The 20,198-nt window shown below is 34.0% G+C and overlaps 1 protein-coding gene across 2 annotated transcripts in view; it reads right to left on the bottom strand.

Moving 5' to 3' along the window:
• Window positions 1-20,198, bottom strand: part of LOC135840888 (5-hydroxytryptamine receptor 1-like) — a 919,288-nt gene that overhangs the window by 423,738 nt on the left and 475,352 nt on the right. Inside the window, exon 4 of one of the 2 annotated variants that reach the window (XR_010557794.1) lies at window positions 5,300-18,290. Coding sequence is in view for 1 of the 2 variants with exons in the window: in XM_065357633.1 (XP_065213705.1) it covers window positions 17,781-18,290 (510 nt within the window). In the remaining variant the exon portion in view is untranslated. Of the gene's footprint in view, window positions 1-499; window positions 18,291-20,198 lie in introns of those variants that run through there. The other variant, XM_065357633.1, reaches the window with a different exon arrangement.

Consider the following 20,198-nt stretch of genomic DNA (forward strand, 5'->3'; position numbering starts at 1 on the left):
TTTTCGCCGTGGCCCAAAACAAAATTTTCAAGCACAGAGACATTCGCTAAACTCATAGAAAAGGGTCCGGTGAGGGAGGGTCGAAGGGGTCAGCTCACCATTTTTCAAAATATTCTTTTCTGGACGTTTTTGGCATCATTTTCGTGTAATTCAACTTTGCAAGAGGTTGTCAAAAAGAGGCGAGTTCTCTCTCTCAAAAAAATTGAATTTTCTTCAAAAATATGATTTTACCAGAAAATTATTGGTGAAAAAAATTTAAAAACCTTTTTCATTGAAAATTTACGAATAATAATTTAGGTCATGATATATTTTTGGTACACCAAAAAGTCACATTTACGGTGAAAAACGTCTAAAAAGGTCTCACCCCCCCCCCCACTTTGAACAATATTCGTCATCTAAGAAGAGAGGAGAGAGTTTTTGGTACGTTAATCAAGACCAGAACACCCTGAAAATCCATAAAAAATCGCCTAAAAAAACCCCGACGAACACAAACAAAAACTCCGAACAAAATACACGTTTATATATTAATTCCAAAAAAAAAAAAAAGAAATCATAAATCAAAATATTTAACATACACAAAAAAAAAACAAATATACAGTATAATACACGATAAATAAATAATAAAAAAAAGTACTTCACAGTTAAGGGTATCTGTGACTTTACATTCGAAACAGTTATTGGCGAGTAGTTACGAGGGGGAAAATATACAAATTACAACGTACATGTAATAAGATTTTGGTCACTAGAAGATTTTACAAACTTCAAAACTCCACACACAAAGGTAGGTAGGGTACATACAAACAAGATATAGGTAGGTAAATTTCTTTATACAAATATTTATATAAAACACAAAGATAGGTACGTAGGTAGAGGTACATAATAAATAAGTTTTAAAATCATAATGCGTACTTAGGTAGGTTAGGTACATTTTTGTTGTATAGGTAGAGGTATGTACTTTAAACACTAAGAAATAGGTACTCATTTTCTTTTTCTCTGATATGAATTTTTTTCTCGCATAATTCCGGTATTTCGGATACACAATATGAAGATTTTAATTCTATTTTAGATAGGTACTTAATTTTATTAGTGTATCGTTCCAGACAAAAAGCATCGTACACAAACACAGAGATAAATTACACACACTGAAACAAGCCATAATACGTAATTTGTATGTTATCTTTCGATAATACTATGCAGGAAAAAAGACGTAGGTAGGTACTTGATAGAATTTCGTAAATATTACAAACATTATTATTTATGCCATATTTTTATTGTCATTTTGTGAATAATTTCCCACGATTACATAAAAAAAAAGAGAAAACATAGACATTAAAATTTACATAGGTATTAAGTGAACAATTGTGAGAAAGAATTTAATTTGCAACATCTCTCTGTTTTTCTAACACGAGTAATTAAATACTTGATAAAAATTCGTAGGTATTCGTAATTTCGTTGCACTCTAAAAAAAAAATCAGACAACATTCAGAGATCAATATTGAATCGATTCATTTTTGAAAAAACCTACGGTAAGTATCAATTTAATATTTCGTCGAAATAGAGTCAAATAACGATTTTTTTCATCTAATCTGATTAATTTCACATTCGTCCTTCTCCATTTTGCTTATTTTGATCCATTTATAGTGCGTGTATGTGTGGGATAAAGGCCAAACCCGAGCTAGGTATAATTTTAGCATGAGCTATTCCACATTCGTTGATGGTAAGTTCCATAAGACATGCCATTACACTAATGACATAATTCAGGCCATTTGCAACCCTTCTGCCAGTTTCGATGATACATTCGGCGTAATCAGACCAGCTAGTATCTCCATATTAATATGTTTTTTATGTTAGAAACAATTTAGCCAGGTAAAATGACGGTTTGGTCGTCGCTCGTATTAAGTGTGTATCGCGAAATGCACGTTTCGTTCCATAAAATCGTCATATTTTTTAATACAAAAGCATGTATGCTCTAGATACGCAATATTTATGCATGATAAAGGCCTTAGAGTGGGCAAGGATGGGGAGGGGGCGTATTACATTACGTGAGATAGCGAGCATATCGCGAACACGTATTAGCTCGGTAACGAGAAAAAGCTACAAAAAAATATACCTACAGGTGAATAGGTTTGCATTAGCGATAAATATGCGGAAAATACGTTTAAATAAATAAAAAATTTGGTCCCAATAATTCTTCTTCGTTAAGCTACTCGTATAACGAAACGAACGCAGAACGCATTAAAATGGAAGCAAAATTTCGAGTACTCTTCTAACGCGGAAACTGTTTCCAAGAGTACCTAAAAAGAACGTTAGAACGGTATAAGGCGCGAAAAAGATATTAACTAAAAATAGAAATCGCAAAATCAAACAATAACAGCTTTAAAATGTCATCGAAACCGCAGGAGGGTATTTTATATCGATTAAATAACACGTATACTCGTATTAGTGATAAAGAGCTTCGACAGTAACGCGTTTCTGACCAATTCATAAACCCCGAAAACGATCATCATCGATACAACTTCGTGAAAGTATCGTAATATTTTTAATTTAAATCAACTGTTCGCCACCACCGCCGAATCTACACAGGCAAAAACCTTCGCACGCGAATTCAGCGCCAAAATGTCATTTAGATGATTTACGTTCGCGATAACTCAGCCAACGACACGCGTATGTTCTCAACAGCTCCGACTATAGATTTTCCATTTCCATTTCGATGTTTCGATATACGATGAGAATTCTGCGATTTGAAGTTGCTTTTTTTTCACCCTCGATGGGTTTCTTTTTATCGGGTAAATATAGTAATTTCGAAGATTTCAAATCGTATTTACATTATTAGGATTAGGTATCATTTTTCTTTCATCTGACCATGGTTTGAAAATTCAAGTTTGATTTTTTAACTAGTTACCCAAACTTTTGGAAAAATGAGATTTTCTGAGGGCAAAAAATCGAAACATTATTTATTTTGCAGGAGTTTAATCAAATAAGATGGAAAATAATACCACTTCAGCCTTATAGGGTGACCTACATACCTATTAGTTCATTCATGATTTTGAATAAGAAAGATATTCGAAAATTTCACTGCTTTTTCTTTCAAAATTTCAAAGTCCTAAGCACTGTAAAAAAATGTTTAAAAAATGAATCGAATTTGAAAGTAAGATTGAGAAAAAAAATTTCACATCAACGTCAACAAAAGAGAGCAGTTGGGTTTAGACCGTCGGTTAGAACGTTACCGCGACAACGTCGTGGAAACGAATCAACGTTCACGGGCCAAAAATGATGTTAATAAAGTTGCATAACCAGTTTGCCGTAAATACGAGTAGGTACTCGCAATCAGATTGCTGGATCATGCTACGCCTGACTACGCCAAGACAAATCATTGGTCCAAATTTTTCAATAAATTTCCTGAACTTAGAAGGTTAGAAAACACCATAATTTTACCACTGACCCTCTCCCCCTCTACATCAGAAATTTACCAAAATTTACCGCCAAAAAAGAAAGATGAAAAGACAGAAAAAATTTCAAACCATTGAAAAACAACACTGTGGTTTCCAAATTATAGGTACATTTCGGACTTTGTTTGACCTTCAACTGAAAATTGAATTCTTCAGAGAGAATACATTGTATCCCCTCTTACTGTGGAGTGCTCTGAAGGGCCCGTTTTTTATTCTAAGATGAAACAGTTTTCAAAAGCAGAATCAGCGTCTTCGAAAACATGTAATTCCCTAGTCTTGCAATATTTTTTGGGGGTTAGCATTTTTTTATTTTTCTCGCCCTCCTACCCCTCTTTCTTGCTCTCCTTCAAAGGCCCATTTTTTTTAATACCTAATATTCAAAAAAATATTTAAAAACGCACTTTTTCCCTCACACTTAGAATTTTCTAGCAATAACACGATTTTTTTTCAAATTTCAATCTTGGCACAATACATGCGCATCAAATTATTGCCCCTCCCCCTCCTACGGTTTTGAACAAATTATTAGAGAAAAATTAATTACCATGCGGCATATCGTTTGTGACGTTTTACATGGCACTGATTTCGAATTTCAACATACCTTTTTGGTATAAAACTCCTAAATCTGACAATGCGCCCCAAAATTTGACAAAAAAAAAATAGAAAATTTGTGTGATTACTTAGGTAATGGTTTATTGAGTTTTCAAAAGTGCTTATTTTGCTTATTATTTTGAATTTGAATTTATTTTTCCGATACAGACCCCATGAGCTCCTCAGTGGACCCCAAAATATAACAAAATGGAAAATTCGTGTGCGACCTATCTATAGGTTTTTTTTTTTACACGGATTTTGGCAGATTTTTGAGAATCTGGATTTTGGCAGATTTAAAATTCACGATAATCTGCTAGGATAGTATAGCTTTTGAAAATGGATTTTGGATTTTACGTGAAGAGAGAAGACTTCTGATGTTTTGAACGTTTGTGGTGAAGACCGAAAAAGTGTTTAAAAAAGAGATTCAAAAAACGTCCAAAAACCATATTTTTGAGAATCCGTGTAAAAAAACAAACCTTATGGGTTTTTAAATAATTTTCAAAGGTGTTGATTGCAAATTTCAATTTCAGTATTTTCTTAGTATGAACTCCTTAAATCCTAAAATGGACCATAAATTGAAAAAAAATTCAAAAATTTGTATGACCTATTGATTTGTTGAGTTTTCAAAGACATTTCATGGTTTCAACTTTTTTTTTCCGGTATGAGCTCACAAAACCCCACAATGGACCCCACACTTTTGAAAAAAAAAAATGAAAAATTTGGCAATCTGTGGTTTATTGTTACTTAGTTCTTAAAGCTGTAATTCAATTTCAATTTTAATTAATTTTTTCGCTGTACCTGGCGCCTTTAAATCCTGCGATGGACTTGAATCTTAAAATTCACCCTTCCCCTCCCCCCAATTCAAAAGAAAATCAAAAATTCGCGCGACCATTCGGATTCAAAATTTCAAATTATATTTCTGAAATATGCCCCAAAATTCCTCAAACAGTTCCCAAAATTGATTTAAAAAATTGAAAAATTTCTGATTTTGAATCTTCAATTATTTATTGATATACCCCTGTTGTATGAGGATCGGAGTTTATAGAGAATGAGCTAGTTGGACATATGAGTCAGAATTCGAGGAATAACTGAGGAGTGTGAGAATGAGTAAGTAGGACAGTATGACGTGAGTGTAAGTGGGAGTTTAGGATAGAATTAGAGTAAGTTAGAACTAAGGCGAGTACTGTGTACTCAACCAGTATTGTTGTGGATCTTATTTGAATACATTGTTACGAAACGAAACTGTGACCATTATTTCATACCACAACCCCCCCCCCCCCCCTTCAAACAAAAATCAAAACAATTTTTTAAAAAATTGGAAAAATGTGTGTAATTGTTGATTTGTCAGGTTTTCAAAAGCACTGATTTCAAATTTCAACTCAATTTCATAATATTAGCCCCTCACAAACCTCACAATGGGCTCGAAAAAAGTTTTTCGAATTCAAAAATTGATGTAGCGTGTGATTTGTTGGATTTTCAACGACACCGATTTCAAATTTCAACTAAATTTTCTCGATATGAGCGCCATAAAAAAGCCTCACAATGAGCTTCAAATTTCAAAAAATTGAAAAAATTCGAGTAATCTAAGTATGGTTTGTTGGGTTTTCAAATGCGCTGATTTCGAATTTAAACTTGATTTTTTGATTCAAGCTCCCCAAGTCTCACAATAAGCCCATCTAATTTGAAAAAAATCAAAAAATTTATGACTGATTTGAAATTTACTTTTTTTTAAAACTAAGGGTTCAACACTATATTTAGTCCCTAAATAGAAACAAAATAGAAAAATTCCAATGATTCCAGTTTACCTACTTAATTCTACATCTACAAGTATTGAAAAAGATATCAGTTTGTATCAAACATTGCTCATAAAAAACATTCATTGTTTTTTTTTTTCAAGTCCTAGACCCAAAACTAAATACTTTCTGATTCAAAACTTACCAAAAAAACAAAACTATTCAAAAGCTGTTCAGAATAGATGCATAAAAACTTAAAACTATAAGCTTTATTTGGAGACGAGAGGGGGAACGAAGTCCGGAATTTCTCAAAATTTGGCCAATTTACCTACATTGAAAATCTTTGCCTCTTCTTTTTTTTTTTTTTAGAGTGCAACTTTTTACATTTTTTTTCATGGATTCAACTAGACATTAGCACAAAAGAAAATTATACAATTAGAAAAAAAAAAGAACAAAATGATTCACAAGTAGAAAAATTTCTGTATAAACACATTCGAAATTAATAATTATTATATAGGAACACGATTAATAAAAATCGTACAACGTGCGCAGGTACAAATTTTCGATTGCCTTAGATCAACGAAACGAAACGAAAAAAAAAAAAGGGTAAGAAAAAGTACAATATACCGAGGACAGCTTGAATTTAGCCGCGAATAATGGTAACGTAAAATGTAGTAGAATACACCTAGAGAAGAGCTTATACGATAGGATTATGTAGGTAGGTATATATACGTAGTAGGTAGGTAGGTAAGTAAGTATAGAGTGACTGAAAATATGTTTCATGGTAACTATGACGGTAAAATGTGGATAGGTAAAGTATATAAGTAATTTTCAGGGGGAACAATTATATTCATAGGTACTAAGAGCAATGATGTCATTTTTCTACCTACTCGTGGACATTTTTTTTTTTCGTTTTTTCCGCTCCCACCCCCCGAAATTTTTTATCCTCAATTTTGGGGGTTTCATAGAAGGGAACCAACGTTATTTGGAGGACCAGAGGGTGTTTTTCTTGAAAAAGTGGTCATTTAAAAGTACTCTGCTTAGAAATAAAACATTTTCAAAAAATTAGTACACATTTGAATTTCTCATTTTTTTTGTTGATTTTTTTCGACTTTGAGGGGTTTTATATGCAACTAACACAAGATTCCACAGACATCAATTTTTTGTAGGTATTTTTTTATTTTTCTCAAATGGGAGGGGAGAGCTCCATACAAGATTCTTATTTTTTGTCTTTTTTTTTTAACTTTGAGGGGCTAATTTGGTTTGCAGGGTCGGGAAACGTTTTTTCTTGAAAGAGGATTATTTAGAAAAATTCTGAAGCAGAAACAAAAAATTTTCATAAATTGAACTGTTTTTCATTTTTTTTTCAACCTGGGGGGGGGGGGGGGGGGGGTTACAAGCACCACTTTTCTAACAAATAGAGAAAAAAATATGGAATTATTTTCTCACCGAGATAACAACTTGGAGGAGGGGGGGGTTAGAGGTGGAAAATTCCGACTTTGCAAAATAAGTCACACTCTACCTTACTCTGCACCGATAAACTTGATTATATTTACACGAGTTATCTTCTCGATACCCTATCACACATTATGGTATAAAAAATAACGCGTTTTTCAATAAAATTCCACCGTTATATTAAGTTATCGAAGAGAGGCATCTTTTTTTCCTTCTGCTATTTTTTTTATTCGACGTGTTAAAATCTAGCAGCCGTCGAAGTAATGAAACGTACCATAGGAGAGAAAAAAAAACCAACACGCCGATGGCTTGGCGGCGGTATGGTGCTTATAGTTTCATATAAATAGACGACACTATATAACGAAGGGTAGGTATAGTACGTAGAAAATATGGCAATCGAGCTTGGCTATTCGATTATACAGTATAAAAAAAAAAGTCCTCCGTTGTAAGGACATTTTTACCTATAAAAAGTGACACTAAAAAAATTTTCTTTTTTATATTCCTCAGTTAGTTCGGCGGAATTTTTTATCGTATTTCACAACGTATAAGGATCATGACAGTAGGTTCAGGTATCGGTACGGTTTTTTTTCTCCATATAGTGCTCGAAATCGAAATGACATCATTGCAATATAGCATTATATAGGAACTTGTAAACCAGAAACGCTATACAGCTACACCGTATAAATATAGTACACGGCCAGGTAATAATCCGACGTATAATATATACCTAATTAAATTGACTCAGAAGTATAATTTTCTTCGCTGAAAGATATAGAGGTATACGTGAATTCGGCGAAGGATAAGAGAAAATTTCCACTAAAGCGGTGCCTTAGGGATTGGTATGGGGTATGGTAGCGCAGATGGCGAGGATGCTGAGGCGAGCAGACGCGACACAGCGTGGTGAAGATGGCCGAAGGGGTGGGGGGGCTAGAGGGGCCAGTTCACGGTTCAGGGTTAGCGTGGTCATACGCCGTTGAAACAAAATGGCTGAGTCGGGCTAAAAAGTTGCTTCAAAAAATCTCGTAAATTATAAAACGCTTTCTAATGTTTGCCTTTAATTTACGACATTAATTTATCACTTGGCTTTTTATGTATTCATCGGTCGCGAATATTATCAACAATGGCAGACGTAGTCGTACACAGAGAACGAGATAGAGCTAGAAGGACGAGGAGGCGGATAGAGGAAAACACGAGAGAGAGAAAAACAAAAAAAACCACCAACGAATCTGCGGTGAAACTTTTTTTTTACCAAAAAATCGCCATCCATCGCGCAATTCGACTAAATATCTTTCAATTTTTTGACGACGAATAGATACGGTCGGGAAATTAAAAATTAACGTAAAATTTATTATCACAGGCGTAGTTTTCGAACAGGAAAATTAGTATAGTGAATATTTTCGTTAATTCGTAGTTTTTTTTCTTTCTTTTGTACGTCGTATTTTTGTAGAAGAAATACATACAAATAAGAAAAAAAAAGAACATACACACCTAATAATAATAATAAATAAAATGAAACATACACGTACGTAATATTAAAAAAAAACATGTCTAGCTAAAAATTCCTCATATTATTTTTTCCATAGTATTAGGTACATAGGTTAGGTATACAGGATATAAAAAATTTTTAGGAAACCAACACATACAAAGTAGGTAAGTAAGGTACACGGTGTAAATATTTTATATAGAGGGACGTGTTTGGTATTGTGAACGAATAAAATGTTTATCTACGCTAAATCTGACCCGTCGTAGTTAGCTTTGAAGCGTGGAGTAAAAATACCCTACTGTGTTTCGCAAGACATAGCAATTTTTACTCATCCGCAATTGGAAGACGACGATTAGAATTTTATCGAGGATTCTTTTTTTTTTTTGAAGAGAAGAAGGAAAAGAGCTTCCGAAGCTTAAACGTGATTACGTACGTAATTTCATTTTAGGTAAATAAAGCAAACCGCGATTAAATACTTTACATTTAGTTTTAGAAATTTGTCGACCTAATTTTATATATTATACGTAATAGTAATACCATCGGAAAGATTATATTTTATGGAGCCAAAGCTCGTTGATGAGATGTTGCGTCGTCGTCTCGATAATATGCAAATAATGATGGCGAAGTTTTAGCAAAAGTCGAGCTACAAGGTGTCTGCAAAATCGGTCCTGTGCCATTGTTTGCTTTACAAAATTACCTATAATATAGAACGAAGAACCACTGATTTAAAAATTTTGAAAACTTCATTGCTATGATGTTCCATTTTTGACTGATACCTTAGATATTATCCAATCTAAAATCAACTTCTTCGTAAGTAGTTAAATTCCTTTAAAGGTATCTATAAATAATTGAGAGTGGTTTTAAGAATATTTTCAAAAAATTTAAAAAGTTCAACACTGAGCTTTTTTGAAAATTCAATTCTCAAAATCTTGCCAAATTTGGATGCTATAAGTAATTTAAAAATTTGAAAAAATCGAGGAAGCATTTTTTTTTTTGCAATATTCACAACTGTGAATTTTTTGTGATGAGATTCGAAGAACCATGGGGGATACAGAGCTCAGAAATATTGCTTAAAATGTGAAAAAATACACAAAATATCATTTCATACGTTTTTAAGAATGCCAAATAATCCACTGTTTTTTTAAAAATTCGAGCCCCATCAATGCCCCTATCGAGGCCAATATTTCCTAAAAATTTTAAAAATCCTGCAACATATGGCTTATTAAATTTCAATAGCGCTGGAAAGAAATAGTTATTTATTTTTTTTATTCGGCCTCTCTTAAGGGCCTCATTGGCCCCTAAAAATTTCAAAAAAATAAATTTATAATTTGCATTCGACGCTTTTAAAAATTTAATGAACCACTTGTCAAAAGACTTCTTCAACTTTCAGGAAATTTTGGAGGGCAATAGAGTTGTTGGAGGAGTCGAGTCGAAAAAAAAACATTCAGTCTAGTTTTTAGTATTCCCAAAAAAATGAAAAAGTCGGATGTATGTCACTTCAAATTTGACATTTTTCCACATCCTTACTAAAATTTTAGAGCTTCATCTCTCTCGTAGTCTTGCGAATCCCATCACAAAAAGTCCGTCGTTGTAAACATCAAAATGCAAACTTTTTGCATTTTCCCCCCTAAATTTTCAAAATAACTTTTCCGAAATTTGGCACGCTTTTGAAAATTGAGCTTCAGGTGATGCAAAAATCTCATTTTGAAGTTTTGAAATTTTTCGACAACATTTGAAGAGTGATATTCCAAAACTCGCTTTGTCCATTTTCACAACTTTTCAGGAGAGAGGAAAAACAGTTTCCCTTTAAACGGGTAAATTGGCTTTTTAGGCGAGACTTTATTTGGGTGGATTTATGATGTAGGAGTGTAGGTATACATTTCATCCACTAAATACTGCTGAAAAAAATTTCAATAAAAATGAACAAAGCGCGTTTTGGAACATTATTTTTTTTTTAATTTTTATTGAATTGGCTATTTAGGTGAGTTTAACACCTCATTTTGGTAGGTTGATGATGTAGGAATGTGAGTTAATACTTCATCTACCAGGTACCACTGAAAACCCAACTTTGATAAAAATGGACAAAGCGAGTTTTGGAATATCACTCTTCATTTTCAAAACGATTCAACTTTTTGGAAAAAATAAAAAAATTGAAAAAAAAACATTCAAAAATGCACTATTTGAACTAAATTTCACGAGTTGAATTGACTTTGTCGATGAATTTTCGTAGAGCTCAATGAAGTATAAAGATGAAATTTGGTCAATTGCAGCCTACTTTTTCTTGTAGACGAAAATATTGAAAATGCCGGATTAAATGCATGTATTTCCACCAAAACAAGGTAAGAATGATTTATATTTTTGGGTGCATTTAATAATCATCTAGCGGGTATTCGAAAATTGAGCAATCATACTAAAATTTGGAATGAGAACCTATCACTGAAAAAAAAAACATATAAACAGTTTGAACATGTTTTCAATTTTATAAATTGAAGAAGCATAAACACCCTTTAGCTTTTATGAGAGAAAATTGAAAATAATTTTCGACCATAGAATGACTAGTGAATACATGAAAGAGTGATAACGACTTGATCGAACGCAGTTTTATACGATTTGAAGATCAAAAGAAGCTACAAACAGAATTCAGAAAAAAGTGAATTGCACGAAGAAATCTCATACGAAAATTTTTTGTCTGAGACAGTATAAAAATTCAACACAACTTGCCGTCAATTCGAAAAATTGTAAATCCATCGTGAATTCCCATCTTCGACAGAAAGCTGTCGTAATACGAGTAAGTATAGGTACAATTTCAAATGACAAGAATCCGTTCAAAATCCCTTTTCACGTATTTCACTTTCGTTGCACAGCCAAAAACTTCTTAAAAATTTTTTTTTCTTTGAAAAGAAATTTGCTTTTTTAATTTTTGAGGTAGCTAGGCAGTATGTTAATCTGAAGTTTAATTCATGTGGAACTCGCTCATTTTTTTAATTTTCAGGCAGGTCAATCGTTCTCTGCACATCACATAGGTTCTTTTTTTAAAAATCCCAGTCTTTCAGAAAGATTATTTTTCCTGATTTTTTCGGATATTCTGGACCAATTTTCGCAATTTTCTAAATCTTTCAAATTCTAACTACATAAAAACAAAATGGTACATACTTAGAAGGTCGGAGGGATGATCAAATTTTTCGAAAACATCATCAGCGGTGAATTTTATCAATGAATCAATAAACTGAAGACTTGGTTTCGTTTATAAAAAGGTGATGACCGAGAAAGGAGGTAAGTTTTCATTTTCAAAGCTGGAGTGTTATCACTTCTCACCTTCAATAGTCAAATTGCTTCACTTCAGTTGACTGAAAAATTGAACATACCTGGAGCGTGAGGATTTTAAAATAAACTATGAAAAATGGACCTCAAGATAGTCTAAAAATGTAGAAAATTGGATCAAAATTCAGTAATTGAAAAAGTGAGAAGTCATCAGATTCGACAATTTCTTTTCATTGAAAAATTTAGGTGCTCATTTTTTACGATTTTCTTGGCCCATTTCCTTCAGGTTGTTAATTTTCACGATAACGAATTTAAATTATCAAGACCCTCCCTATCCTCGTAAAAAATCTGATGAAGAAAAATGTTACCAAAAATCCTCGATTTTTTAATGCTAAACCAATGCCGACTCTCTTTTTGCAGACCTTCCAATTCCTCAAAGTTGAAAAAATAAAAATATCATTTAAAAAAAGCAAAACAAAAATTGGCAAAAAATTTCGAAAATTTTAAGTTCATACCTACGTAATTATTTTCAATTTTTGTTTGAAAAAAAAACTCTTTCTGTTCCTCTTGTTATATTGGCCTTTCTGTACAAGATCCCAATCCCTGGTCCTCTGAAATAAGTTGATTCTTTTGTATGTACAAAGACCTCACAGCATACAAAAATCAAAAATAAAATACTTAAAAAATCAACAAAAATTTTCAAAAAGTTTTCAATTTCCTTTCAATATCCTTTTTTAAAAGATAAGTCCTCTTCTGGTCTCCCAAGAATTGTCGTTCCTCTTTACTCCCCTTCTCAAAACAAACTATTGAAAATTTATTCATTCTGATCTTTAAATCTCACTCAACATATTTAATCCTGTTTTGTTAGTTGTGACTGTTACAGGGTGCCCAGAAATATCGTGAACCCCAATGAAAGTTTTCTTCATTAAAAATATAGGTTGGCAACGTGAAATAGATGCATACCTTATGATTGGTGGAATGTTATCATCTCAGTCTAACAACCAATCATGTGCTATCATTATCATCATTCACTGTGACCAAATGAAATATTTAGCAGAAAACTTTGTTAGGGGTTCACGATATTTCTGGGCACCCTGTATATCTAATTTGAGATTTTTCACCAGGACCACTGTACACTGTTGGCTGATCCAAAAACTGATGTAGGGTTCAAGAACCTCTTCAAACAAACGTAATAAGAAGTTAGAAGGTAAGGTATTATTGAAATTTTTAACTGATATTCTAGAAGAGAATATTGAAGATGTACAAATAAGTGATCCGAAAAGTGTTGCAGCCTAATTATGAGTGTTCCTTATTTGTATGGTAAAAAAATTTTTTCGATTTTTTTCGCTCCCACCCCCCAAAAACATGACCTCGGGTGAGAAAATAATACCCTGAAAATTTCAGCCCCCTAGGTGAGAAAAAGTTCTGCCGGTGGGCCCCCCCCTATTTTCCCATATAGGGGAAAAAATCGAAGTATCAGGCGAAATTTTTAAAATTGTGAACTTTCTAGTTCCAACACCTCAGTCAAGTCCCTACTTACGTAAAATCAACCTATATATCAATTTTAGCCCCCTATCTCACCCCAACACTAACCAGTGGATTAGAGGGGAGAGCTCATATTTATGCTTACATATGGTAGTAGTGAAAAAATATTCAAGGACGCCCTAAATTGTTATCGGGTTTCACGAGAAAAACTTCTTCAATCGCGTTAGTAAAAATGAGTCGTGCTAGGGAGCACGTCTCTCGCCCCTCCTCGATCTCAAAATATAAAAGAAATCAGAAAAATTGAAATTTTTACTTTTTTTTCACATCATAATCCTGGGTTTGGTCCATTTTCATTAGAAATACTGTTAAATATTTTATGACCTGTCTACATGATGAAAAGGTGGAACTTGCCCTATGTCTCCTTCCGCAGAAAATGAAAAAAGATGAATATTATTACATTTTTTTCTTCCATATTCTAATCTTTGGATTTGGTTGATCTACATCAGAAAAGCACTACCTATGTCATATGTCAGATTTTTAAAAACTTTTGGGAAAAGGACAAGTTTCTGAATTTTGACTTTGAGAAACATTGAAAAGGACGTTTTGTAATAAAATTAACTATGTCAAATTTTCACAGAAGACTTATTGACGTTCTGATACTTTGTAATGTAGAGGAGACTTCACCCCCATTCCAAAAAAAAAAACCAACTTCGTGGATCTCTATCATCTATGTAGCTGGTGAGCATTGTAGAGGGGACTGAGAAAAGGTTTTTCTGGAGATTATCTACGAAGCATTCTGCACAGAGATGAAAAATGTTCACCTAATTACGAGTACCTATAAACATCAATTTTCATCTTTCTTAATATTCTTCAATTTTGGGGGTCTCATAAATATGGACCACCATCATTTGGAGGGCAAAAGGGTGCTTTTCTTGAAAAAGTGGTTATCTAAAAGTACTCTGCTCAGAAATGAAATATTATCAAAAAATTTGTATAGATATGAATTTTTCATTTGTATGTTGATTTGTGTCGCTGTTGGGACTTGGAATCTGATAAGGACGAAAACGTGATATTTGATATTTGACATAAATAAAGTTCGAAGTTTTTCAAAATGATTTGTATTGAAGAAACTTTCGTGTGGATCGATGTGTTCAAATGGACAAAAACGATCAACAAACACACTCAAATTCAACTGAAATTGTACAACAAAACATTCTCTATCACGGTTTCGTCCTGATAAAAATCAAAGTCCACTGGTGCGACACTAGCGATCCCAGTGGATGCCCGGCCCGAATTTGGGAGACCGGGAGGGAAGGTTTTTCTTGAAAAAGTGCTAATTCAGAAAGATTCTGCACATAAATAAAAAATTTTCAAAAAATTTCTACAGACATCAATTTATGATATTTTTTTATTTTTCCCAAATTCGAGGAGCTCCATGCAAGAGAGCCAAAATCGTTTGGGGTTCCAACAATGGTTTTTTCTTGAAAAAGGGGGTTATGTAGAACAATTCTAATGTAAAAATGAGAAATTTTCATCAAATTTTCCATAACTTTGATTTTTTCAACTTTGAGGGGCTCCTTACTAGGGGGCCAATATGATTTGAAGGGCCGGGGAAATTTTTTCTTAAAAAGGGGATTATTTAAAAACATTCTGGCGCAGAAACAAAAAATTTTCATGAATAGAATATTTTTTTGATTTTTTCTCCACTTAGGAGGCTACCAGCACCACTTTTAAGGTAAGACCGCCTATTAGTACGCGGTTAAGGTTTGAGACGCTCCAGCTCCCAGAGTTGTGCATAAAAATTTATGAAATTTTGTACACATAAACTTTGAACCCTTGGCTACATAACTGCTTACTCACTTTTGAGTTTCCCATTGCTGCTTTTTTGTAATAACGCAAAAATGAGGGCAACTCAAATGCGTACTAATAGGAAGGTACCTTCCTATTAGTACGCAAACGTCCGCCTATAAGTACGCATGAGTAAATACACGTTGAAAATGGTAAAAAATCCAACAAAAAGCACTGAAAAAGTGTAATGGCATATTTAGAGGGAATTACTGTGAAAAAAACCAAATTAGCAATTCAAATATCCGAAAAAGCAAAGTTTTCAGATTTTAAAAAAATACATTTTTTTGACATCATATTTTTTGTCCATTTTTTTGAAATTAGCGTCAGTATCATGATCAGACTTCATAATCTTGAACTTAGATGGACTAAATACCAATTTCAGCTAATTTTATTCATTTTAATGCAAAATGATCAAAAAAATGAAAATTTACATGCAAAAATGATGCATACTAATAGGACTTAGGAGGTGCGTACTTATAGGAAGTTTTTTGTTCTGACATAAAATGATGTCTAGCTCTATAGGTAATAAAATAATATTTTCGAAATGTCTTTTTTTTCATAAGAAACTACATAAAATTACGGATCGATTGGTATAAGATACTTACCAAATAACATTATTTTAATATGTTCAATCTCATTTCCCATTTTGATGAAAAAAAAATCCAAAACACAGTTTTTCATTCAAATTGTTCTCAGAGACAGAGTTTTCAATCAAACTGCGTGATTTTTTCGGAGAAACTAGGGTCATTAGTCAGCTACGTCATGGTGTGGTCAAATTTTCGATCAGTGTTACCAATCGCGAGAAAAACGCAATGCGTACTAATAGGCGGTGCGTACTAATAGGCAGTTTTACCTTATTACAGATAGGGGAAAAATAAAAAATAGGGAATTCTTTTCTCACCTGAGGTCATGTTTTTGGGGGGTGGGAGCTACAAAATCCCAACTTTTCAAAATAAGGAGCACCCTAAGCCTAATGTAATTTCAAAAAGAGGATGTATTGACCTTGTTTTTCGATCAATTCGTACAAGACTCTCGTTCCGGTCTGCTTATGACTACTATCGAAAATGTCAACGTTTTTCCCGTCGAGGTCATCAGTGATTTTATATCAGAACACGTGACTACGAATTTAAAGGTGGGAAAAGTTACAATACCCACGCTCAAGTGAGTATTTATCAAGCTCCAGAAATTAAACTATCGCAACTCGATGAAGTAAAGACAAACTAGAAAACACCAACACTAATGAGATATGGTCATTTTTTTTCAGAATAGATTCAATTCCAGCAATTCCACCACAGAAACAGAAAATTTTGATTCTCCCCCCAATTTTTTCCCAACTTGGTGGGGTTCTAAATGAACCAGAATAACTAGAACAAGGGAGAAGAGGGCTGAGGGGTGAAGTTTTCAAAAAAGTTAATCAATAGGTAAAATTGAATTATGATGCTCGAATTTAGACTTTTTGGAAAATTTTCAGCAATTTTTGTTTCGTTCCATTTTTTTTAATGCTTCAACGGTGAACGGCTCCGCATCTGTACCCTTCACATGAGAACCAAAATCTCAGAGAGAGGGGAGAGAGGGTAAAGGAGATATTGGAGTAATTTAGAATAACGTAAAAATTTAGAATCTTCATTAAAATTATCCATCTCATTTTTTGATCATTTTCAACTCGAGAGTGAGGGGAGGGAGGCCCATTTAAAAAATAATCTATTTTAGACGTAGAGAAAAATATGAAAATATTGAATCATTTCCTATTCAAATAAAACAATCAGGGGCAGTAACGTCTGAAGCCACCCGAGCACCCAAAGTGCAGTCACCTCATTTCAAAGAATGTTTTGTGATATTTCCATTGAATATCTATGTGCACTTTTTATTCATCGCAGAATCTCACCAAAACAACACACTCACGAAGGAAAATTTATTCAACACCGTGTAGCTTTCACAAAAACGTCGATTCATCAATTCTACACAGGTATATGTAATAGGTGACTCGAAAAACAAACCAAATGAAGCAGCAGTCGATCCGGATGAAATTTCAATCTATAAAACACACAAGGCACAGGTCGAAGGGGGGCTGGAAAGCTGGAATTCTTTCGTTGTGCGTTCTGTGCGACTCCTATACATCGCGTACGTGTCAGATTTAGCGTTGAAAAAAAAATGATTAAAAATTAAAACGAAACTGGGGAAATAGAACGCGAAATGAGATATAGATAGACAGACAGAAATGAAGAAAAAACACATAGGTATGGGGGGGGCAGGTAGGTAAAACATCATCATCGTAAACACACACGCATTTTTTTTTTAGAAAAAGGAGAAACCAAGTTTTACCTAAAAATATACCATATATATGTACGAGTACAAGGATAGATTTTTATGTACGATATAATATAGGCGTTTGTAAAATTGGTATTGGCATTCGCACACGGTACAGCTGAGTGAGAAGCTGCTCGGTATAGTACGTAGGTAGTTCTAGTTACGAGTATATCACAAAAAAGATTCGTTCGCTTTCGAAGTTTGTATGGGACTTTTAATGGAAGCGGAGTTAATAATTTCTATATCATCCTCGACGTCTTTTAAATTTTGTATCATGGTTTTTTCCGGACTGGTGCCGGTCATATAGAAATGCTGAGGCGGATCCGGATCGCCGTATTGAGAATGATAGAACTCTTCCCTCATCATGTGGTTGAGCGAGCCGCATCTGAAGAATAAAATCTGCTGGAACGGTCTTCGAAAGTCGCGATTCAATGTAGCGTATATGATCGGATTGAGCAGCGAATTAGCGTAGCCTAGCCACAGGAAAATGCTACTTAACGAATTCGGTATCGTTTTCGAATCGCGAAGAAAAGGTCTAACTAATGCTAATACGAAAAAAGGTAACCAACAAACGATGAACGCGCTCATTATTATGCCCAGCGTGGTGGACGCTTTGCGTTCTTTGGCCAATTGGAAGCGTAGCTTCTTCGTATGCGATGCCGAGCTGCTCGTACTGTTTACCTGAAAACAGGTCAATCAAAATCCATCTTTTTAATATTCGATAGCACAAATTTTTTACCTAGATTCTTTATCTCTACTATACGAATAAAATATTCTCATTCGGACCGATATGTAGATTCAATTTCTTCGGGTCAACCATTTTTTTCTCCGACTAAATCGCTTCTTTGGGGTTTCTTTCACCTTTTTTCTTTCGCAAAAAATATTCGTCATCGGGTTTCAAAAACGACCGATTCGAATTTCAAATTATGTTGCAACCTTTCAAACGCATCATACACGCTTTATACTTAGTGGTGGGCCATACCATTCGCATTAAAAAATTAATTCAAGGGTCCTTTCTCGTCCGACGTGAATAACGTCTTCTCGACCTAGTAAAATATATCCGTTCCGAGCCTTTTCTCTTTCTTATAAATAAGACGAATAGCTTTATAGTATAAGTCAGCTGAAAACATTGAAATATATATCAGGCATTTCCATCAATTATCACCACCTCTCTTCCCCACCGCTCTTGTACCATTTACCCTAAAACATTTCGGCTGTCATATTTCTTGGTATAGTGAAAGGTTTCGAGTCGAACATCGAACCTATATACTGCTTCGACATTCCATTCTACAGAGCAAAAGTATCTATAGTTCGAGACGACGATGAAGAAGAGAAATTATCGAATTAGAATTTCTTCCGAGTGTGTCGCGTTGTCGTCGTCGTTGTTTTTCTCTCATAAAAGCGAGACGACCATTTTCAGTCATCTTGAGCATCTCTCTCATCTCTCTATTGTAGTGTACAGTCTCATTATCATAATATAAATTTATTCCGAGATGTTTAAATATTCGTCGACGAAATACCCACATCGTCGTCGAGTCCGCCATGTAAATAGTTACTCGAGTAGGTAGCCTATATATCTCGGCGTACTCGAGAGTCGAGACTCGAGACATAGACACAATTCGATGGCGACCGATCATCTTATTTGCGTTATCTTTCGTTATTTTAACCCCTACCAACGAAGCGTTTGTAAATTAATGTTGGAATATTATTTTACTTCTTTTGTATTTAACCAGATCGAGTTGCGGATTTCTACGACGAGAAAATTTTGTCGTGTTCGGACTGGAGTGATGCGAAGGTATCTTGCTATAATTCAGAGGTAAATGTCGATTGTTACAAGAGCTCAAAATTGACCAGGAAAGAATCCAAACCTATCCAAAACTTTTTGAAACGAACGGAAGGGAATCTATGTAGATGAGGACCCCAAAATATACCACCAGCTGAAATTTCTAGCGCTGAAATAGATTTTTCGATTTTTGATGAATTTTTGAAAATTCCAATTTGGGTTGAAATGAGAAAAATCAAAATTCCAGCAAATTGACCTGGAGAGCTGAAATTTGGTATATATACCCTATTTCCAACATGACGAGTCGATTGGTGATGGTTTCTAAGCGTTCTGGAACCTCCAGCAAATTTTAGAATTTCTCACTTTAAAGAAAAAACGTTGTAAGTTGGATGAAAATGAAATTCAGCACGTAAGGTACAAGTTCAGATTTACCATCTTTGTAACCCTTTCCTTTCGATAGATTTAGGATATTTTAGTACCAGCTGAAATCCAAAATTATCACCATAATGATACAGGGTGTCTCACCTAACGCGCAACCCAGGGCATAAAGGCGTGTAGTAAAAAAATGACGTCACACTCGGCGGAACCACTGCGCTCAGATGATGCCTGAACATTCTCGAGTAGAATGCCGCAAATCCGACCTTGATATCTTTCTTCCTTGTTTTTTATCAGTAGTTTTTGTGAAACAAAATCGAAAAAAACTTGTGTGCAACTTTCAAGCTTTTGCTATGGTTTTCACAAAAATGCAAAAAGTGTTCATTATTGAGCATTATTTTTCAACAAAAGCGTATAAAAGTGTTCGAAAC

Source organism: Planococcus citri, chromosome 3 (genome assembly GCF_950023065.1).
Source record: "Planococcus citri chromosome 3, ihPlaCitr1.1, whole genome shotgun sequence".
Taxonomy (NCBI): domain Eukaryota; kingdom Metazoa; phylum Arthropoda; class Insecta; order Hemiptera; family Pseudococcidae; genus Planococcus; species Planococcus citri.